We start from the raw sequence: 6,919 nt of genomic DNA, 5'->3' as shown, positions 1-6,919 counted from the left end.
TCGGGCTAAATGGACACCCTAAACCCCTAAGCTCAGAAACAGGAGACAAAGTCAGGCCTGGTGCATCAAGCCTTTGTTGAGAGAGGGAGAGTCTGAGGTTTATGTACAAGAGGAAAAGGAGGTGGTATATGTACAAAAAAGTGGGCCCCCACATTCCCTTCCAGGGGCAGAGGAGAAACAGGAAGGTGAGCAAATAGTCAGCCAAGACCACCATGCTCCTTGTCCCCTGCCAAAAAACAAACAAAAAAATGTAGCTGAGGAAAGACGGTGAAGAGTTGGCCCACCCTTTCTCCAGCCATCTGCAGAGAGGGGTTGGTGCAGAGAAAACCTCTGCTTTTCTGCCCACCTGACAAGGACAGTGTGAGCCTAGAATGAAATGGGCAGAGAAATAAGGGCAGTGAGTCTGACATCTTTCCTCTTACCCTTATCACTAGGGCACAGCTGGCACGGCCCATGCTTCAGAGGGCCTTGCTCCTGGTAAGAGATGAACTGAGACTGGCAGGGTCCCAGGGCTCCCTAAGCCTAGATACATCTAGACCAGAGCTGACCATGGGCCTGCAAAAAGGAAGGGAAAAAAAAAGAAAGGACAATTGCTCTCTCCTCTCATCCCTCTGGGCTCTAGTGGGAGAGAGATCTACATGCCCTGTTTAGGCTAAAGCTGGAAATGGTTTTTCCCAGCCTTGAGCTGACCCTTGGCGACCCTTCAGGAAACGAAGTCAAAGACCTTGGGGGCAAAGTGCAGTACTGGAGACACCAGGGACCTACAGACCCAGTGCCCATAGTGGCACAAGTAGAAAGATCCAGCCTTAAGAGCTGGGGCGGACATGGTTGAGAGCAACACAGCCCTCTCCTGGGCCCTTGGCCAATTCCAGGTCCACTGGTTGGACTTGTAGGACTCTGAGGGCTGAAGTGCTTCTGCCTCCAAGAGGGTCTCAGTGGGGGCCTGGAGCCCGAGGGGGACCACTGGGTGGCGCAGCACTCCTGGCTTGGTGGCGAACAACCATAGGCTGGCAGTGGAGGCCTGTAGGGGAAGACAGAGACCTGTGAACAGGATGGTAGGCTGAGCCAGGACAGTGCCCTCAAGAGCAGCCCCACAGATAGGGCCAGGGAGGAGCCAGGGGTGAGGCAGATAAACAGGAGGCTTAGAGGCTTGAGGGGTACCCAGCTGGGGAGATTGCTGGGCTTTGCATTTCAGTGGATCAGGTTGGGGGTAACTAGAGGCCACTGGGCAGTGGACAGAGACAAGGTAGATGCATTCAGAAAGAGCCAGAAGGAAAAGACCCCAGGCTGACTGGACATCAGGAAACAGATCAAGGGACATCTGATACCTCCTGGTCAGAAGCTACTACCAGAGCTCTTGTAAGAGAACCGAACCCTAGGGAAAGGTTCCTTAGGCCTGGGAATGGACACTCAACCTCAGCCTCAAAGATCAGAACTGTATGCCTGGTCCTGCCTGCTCTGGCCTGTCCTCAACACTGGCCTGGCAACTCCCTACCCACTGGGTCTTAGTAGAAGCCAGGACAGCATTAGTGGGAGAGAGACCACTTCCCTAAGGACACATGCAGGGGATATGCCACACTTCTGAGAGCATGGGGCATGCAAGAAGTATGTGTCCCCATCGCTGGGAGGCTGCCAGAGGGTGATTGCAAATCATGCAGGAAAGGAGGTGCCTGTGGTCTCCAGCAGGAATCCTGGGAGATGGGCATGCAGAGGGGGCAGCTGCGGTGCCCAGTACCTGTCGGGCCCCAGCCTTGGGGGCTAACAGTTTGACTCATCATGGTGGGCTGCATCACAGAAGAAGCGTGAGCCCCGCTTGGCAGTACGGGCCGTGAAAGGGACACTCTTCAGCACTGTGGCCCAGGAGAGAGACACAGTGGTCAGGCCTCATGGGGGGTGGGGTGGGAGGAGAGCCCAAAGGAGTTAGGTTGAGCTTTGGGAGCTGGGTGCAATGGCCAGGCCCCAGGGAGTGAAAAAGGGCCCCACCTGTGATGATGTCCTCGATGGTACCATCCTTCCCCTCATAAACAGGCCGGTGTTCCTTGGCCTGGCGCCGCCTCAACTCTGCTATTAACTCCTGCTGTTGCCACTTGTTCCGCTGGGATGGGGTCTAGGGCCAAGAATGTGGAGGGGGAAGGAAGTCATCACTGACCTAATGTGGGACTGGTTCCTGCCCCAAGGTGCAGTCTGAGGATGCCACTGCTTGTGCACTGCTAGGAATCCCCAAAGGCCCTCCCTCCATCCCTCTGGATGCCATCCCTCTGGATGCCAGCCCACTGGCCCTCTGGGTGGTCTGTCCACTCCAAGTTTTCATCTCCCCTAGCCTTCTGACCCCCAGCCCCCACTCTTTTGCCTTGTCATCTTCCAGGCCCCAGCTCTTGGTCCCACCCACCTTGGCATCCAGTTTCTTGGCTTCCTGAGCCAGCTGCTTCTCCCGCATTACCTCCTCCTGCTTCTTGCGGGCTTCATTCTCTTGTTCTGCTTCCTAAGAGCCATGGAAGATGGGTGGGGGCTAGGGGTGAGGCTCACAGGCTGTGAGGGGAGGGGCTGACGCTGAGGTGGAGAGTGGGTGGCAGTGGGACCTGCTAACTCCAGGTGGCCACCCTCTGGAGGGGCACTTCCTGCCCCAAACAATGACAGGAAGGTCCTGGGCCCCACCCTGCCCACCAGTTCACAGCTAAGAGGCCTGTCGCCAGCTTGCATCGCTCCCTTCCCAGGACTCAGAGGAGGAGTCAGAAAAGGCCCATACTTTAAGCCCAGGCTTCTCTCCCCCAGCCAGTTTTCTCAACCAAACTTCTTAAAAAGCTATCTGCAGCTTACCTTGTAAGAACGAATGAATCGGACAAACACTGGGAAGAATACAGAAGGAGGTGTAGTCTTGGGACTCTCACCAAAGTAGCGCACAACTGCATTGTAGGCCTCCTGGGGAAGGGGTGGGCAGAACGAGTCACTCTGGCGGGAAGGGGCAGCCCAGCTCCCACACCATGGACGAGTGGCGTGCGGAAAGCAGAGCCCAGGGCCAAAGGGAGGAAAACCAACCACCTAGGCCCCTGTGAGCTGGAGAGAACCTGGGGCTCCCAAAGCTCCCGAGTACCAGTTTCCAGAGGCAGCTGCCTGCCACTCCCAAAGCGCACTCTCCCCCCTACATACAGCCAGCTGTTTGATTAAAAAAAAAAAAAATAGAACTAGGGCCACCTAGAGGGGCCTGGAGCCTTGGCCCTGGTTGCTCCCACCCGCCTGCACCCTGTGCTTGCCTCAGCCGTCTTGGCGTCCCGCTGGAGCTTGTCTAGTTTGCCTTCATTGGTACTGAGGAAGTTCCGGAGGACGCTGTTGTCATGGATGCTGCACTCACGCCGAATCAGCTCCATGCCCCGGCCCAGCTCCTTCACATCCAGCAGCACGTTCTCCAGGGACACTGGTCACCAAAAGCCTGGCTGAGGATGCCTAGGGCCTGGCATGCCCACCTCCCAGCCTAGAGCTATATCAAACTCTGGCCCTCCCCCTCAGCATGGGCTCACTCAGGTTCACATATCTGTATGGACATAAGGAAGTACACACCAAGCTAGCTGATCCCTCACAGGGGGAGGGAATGGAATGGAAACTGAGCTTGTGGCCCCAAAGAACACAGTAGCAAACAAAAGCAGGCAAGCCACAGAGACTGCTGGTCTCCACAATGAAACTGCCTCAGGCCTGCCCCAGTGTTCATGGGTGGGGCAGAAATAACAGCTACCTCACGTCTATAGAGGGCTTTATGATTTTTTTCTAAGCACTTCACATACATCATACACAAACGCAAGATCTCTGGGGCCAGCTTGAGGGAGTTGGGAGTAAAGAGTCACTGCTCCCCTTCCTATTCCTGCTCCTGCTCCCACTGTACCTAGCTGGGAAGAGCTGGGATGGGCCAGGCCTGGCGCCTGGAGGAAGGCTCCCTCTGGAGTGGCCCCTGCCTAAGGCTCCAGCGGAAAGCTTTGAAGTGGTCAGAAAGAAGATAACAAAAGCCAGAAACAAATGGACCCAAGTGTTCCCTCTCCTCATAGCTTCCCGGGATTGTCCTGGGCTGGATGTGAGGGCAGGCCCACCCAGCCAGGCTCTCCTCACCTGCTGCAGCCTTCTCAACAAAGTGCAGCTCATGCCAGAAGTTAGCCAGGTCTGGGTATTTCTCCTTCACTGTCAAGGCGATGAAATGAAGCAGTGTCATCTTCCGGTCAGTGGACTTGGTATCCAACAGCTAGGAGAGGGGGTCACGGCAGTGCATAAAAGCTAAGCACTCTGGCTCCACAACTGTTGCCCCCCAGGCTTCCTGGCCCGCACTGCCCTCACCATCTTACCAGATCCAGGCTCTGGAGCTTGAAGCCATACACAGCTCCCCGCTTGCTGCTGTTCATGTAGTTCCCCAGTGCAAGTATGATCTGTCCAAAGAATGCATGGGAGGCAGGTCAGGCTCAGGTCCTGAGGGCTCCTTCTTCCTCTCTGTATAGCCCCAGGCCCCCAACTAGGACCCGAGAACCCCAAGCACCCCTGTTCACAACCTCTTCCCACCTCCAACATCTGCTTCAGCTTCTGTGAAGACTTGACGGAAGCGGACGCCGCAATGATGGCATTGAGTTGCTGTAGGACAATATGAACACTGAAGTAACCCCAGGCTGAGATGCGGTAAAGACAGGGAGGGGTCAGAAGGACTGGAAGGGCAGGGGAGGTGACTAGCAGATGGAGGGTGGAGGGACAGCTGTCCAGGACCATGAGTTGGGTGGGGGCTGTACCGGTGTGAGCATCTGCAGGTTATCCTGGAAGTTCCCCAGGAAGGCCATGCCAGCCATTCGCTGGGTCAGCCGTTCCACCTTGCTGAAGAGCAGCATGAAGCGGTCCTCAGCCGCCAACTCCTCCAGGGGCTGCCGCTCACGCTCATATTGCCGCAGCAGCTTTACCTCAGCCTCTGTGGGCAGGAAGCGCATCAGGCACTCCACGAAGTCCACAGGTAGTGTCTGCAAGTCAAACCTGTGGAGGAAGAAGGGACCACGTCAGTTCTCACATCTCTCCACGTTTTCCCTCATCCCTTTTATTCTCCAAGCTCCTAGAAGGACTGGACAGGGGACTGTACACAGAACACAGCCAAAGGCAAAGGACCCATTGCCTCATCTGTCACAGCACAAGCAATGATCCTGGGGGAACATTCCATGCTCCTGTTTAATAAGCCCTTTAATGTACTCCCTCTGTACCTAGGGTGAAGTCCAAACACCTGAGCATGGCTTATGAGGCCCAGCCTGCAAGACTTCTGACCGACTCTACCTTCTCCTGCTCCTCTCCCTACACTAAAGCCAGATTCAATTTTTAGTACCCAAGGCACTATGCTTCTCCCTCCAGGCCCTGAACTGGACTAACTCATATCTTTTCTTCAGGTCCCAGTTGAGACATCACCTCCTTTGGGAAGGCTTCCCTCATTCATCACCAAGCTCAGCTACATGAACCTCCATATTCTCCCAAAGCTGCCTGTATACTTCTACCTTCTTGGTGGTATCACTCAGTGTTACTGCACTGTTCCCAATAGACTGAGAGCTCCTTGGGTGAAGGTCTGGGCTGAACTGCCAGCACAGATGCAGTAAATTCTGGCCAAGCCAAGCCAGTGGATGATTAGGGGAATATGAGGGAGTTCTGTCAGATGACCTGGAATCTAGGGAAACCCAGGCTCCTGGGTGGAGAACTGGGTTGCCAACAGACTAGGGACCAGAGCTAGGTCAGTGGGAGCCTCACGTGTGAATGGCCCTGCAGATCTCCTCAGCCGAGCGGCCAGCCTTGCGTAGGGTGATGGCCAGGTTCTTGGCACGATTGGCTTCCAACAGAGTCACCTTGCTGGCAGCTTTTTGCGCTGTCTTGTTCTTGGAGCAGATGAGGTCAAGGGCAGGGCCCTGCGCTTTCGTCTTGAATAATTCTTCAAACTTATCCAGATCCAGGTCCTGGCAGGAATAGATGAGCAGGGAAAATGCTGTAGCCTCATACTAGTGGAGGACCTCCTGACAGCCCACCCAGCGTTGGCCCAGAGCTCTGTCACTCTGGAATATTTCCTGAATACAAACACAAAGTGTTGACACAACTAGAAATATATATACACTCAAGAATGAAGGGTTTGTAGAGCTGAGCCTGGCCTCACCCTGTCTGATGGCTTTTCTAAGACCAGATCTCCTCAAAAGGCAACCAGGTCCCTAGCCCTCAACCTTACCCCTCTGGACCCCAGGCCCTGTTACCTCCAAGATCTTCTCATCATCAAGTTCGCTGAAGACAGTGCCACTGATCTGGTTGGGTTTCAGTGCTGTCCAGTTGAAGACAGGCAGCCGGAACTTGGTCTTGATAGGTTTCTTAATTCGAATGGCTAATTTGGAAGGAGGATCAGTGACACAGGGGCCAAGGACACACACCCCTGGTCCCACCAGCCCTGCCCAGGGCCTTGGGGACACTCACCTGACAGGCCCACTGTCAACACCACAGAGGGTGCAGCACCAGGGAGAGGTGGGGCTGGGGGACACTTGTCTGGGGAAAGAAGAAAAGATACAGTGACCCAGGGGTCAAGAGACTCTTCATAGGCTTCCCTCCCTTCTGCCTGCCCCACCTTCTCTGAGAGTTTAAAAAAAAAACAAAAAACTCAGAGAAGGAGCCTACATGAACTCTGCTCAAGCTGCTCCCAGAAATTCTAACTCTGGCAGGGCAGTTGTTGCTGGTCTCTGACCCAGTTTCTATGGCTATAGTCTAAGCCTCTCCTTGGCTGTCTTCAAAGGAATTGGGAGCAACATCTTTATGATCCTTAAAACAGGTCCACATCTGCTTTTGGGCATCCCTGTGCTGATAACTTGAGCTTCTCTCAGATTCCAGCCCTTCCTCACCCTGATTTTATATCCCCCTAGTCCTCAGATGATGCCATTTTCCCAGTTTC

The 6,919-nt window shown here is 54.7% G+C and overlaps 1 protein-coding gene across 8 annotated transcripts in view; it reads right to left on the bottom strand.

Moving 5' to 3' along the window:
• Positions 1-56: 56 nt before the first annotated feature.
• Positions 57-6,919, bottom strand: part of FMNL3 (formin like 3) — a 63,314-nt gene continuing 56,451 nt past the window's right edge. For 3 of the 8 annotated variants that reach the window (XM_017894753.1, XM_017894757.1, XM_017894751.1), the window contains 13 exons: positions 6,451-6,519; positions 6,237-6,361; positions 5,746-5,948; positions 4,758-4,992; positions 4,537-4,605; positions 4,326-4,406; positions 4,096-4,225; positions 3,252-3,412; positions 2,818-2,919; positions 2,390-2,482; positions 1,984-2,107; positions 1,736-1,850; positions 57-1,021 (listed from right to left, as the gene is read on the bottom strand). In XM_017894753.1, coding sequence (XP_017750242.1) covers positions 1,759-1,850; positions 1,984-2,107; positions 2,390-2,482; positions 2,818-2,919; positions 3,252-3,412; positions 4,096-4,225; positions 4,326-4,406; positions 4,537-4,605; positions 4,758-4,992; positions 5,746-5,948; positions 6,237-6,361; positions 6,451-6,519 — 1,484 coding nt within the window. In that variant the 3' untranslated portion in view covers positions 57-1,021; positions 1,736-1,758. The remainder of the gene's footprint in view (positions 1,022-1,735; positions 1,851-1,983; positions 2,108-2,389; positions 2,483-2,817; positions 2,920-3,251; positions 3,413-4,095; positions 4,226-4,325; positions 4,407-4,536; positions 4,606-4,757; positions 4,993-5,745; positions 5,949-6,236; positions 6,362-6,450; positions 6,520-6,919) is intronic. The other 5 variants (XM_017894755.1, XM_017894756.1, XM_017894754.1 and 2 more) reach the window with 3 other exon arrangements.

The sequence above is a fragment of the Rhinopithecus bieti genome, unplaced genomic scaffold (genome assembly GCF_001698545.2).
Source record: "Rhinopithecus bieti isolate Rb0 unplaced genomic scaffold, ASM169854v2 scaffold_24390, whole genome shotgun sequence".
NCBI lineage: Eukaryota > Metazoa > Chordata > Mammalia > Primates > Cercopithecidae > Rhinopithecus > Rhinopithecus bieti.
Note: the sequence above shows the minus strand (reverse complement) of the source record. Positions and strands in the feature narration are given on the sequence as shown.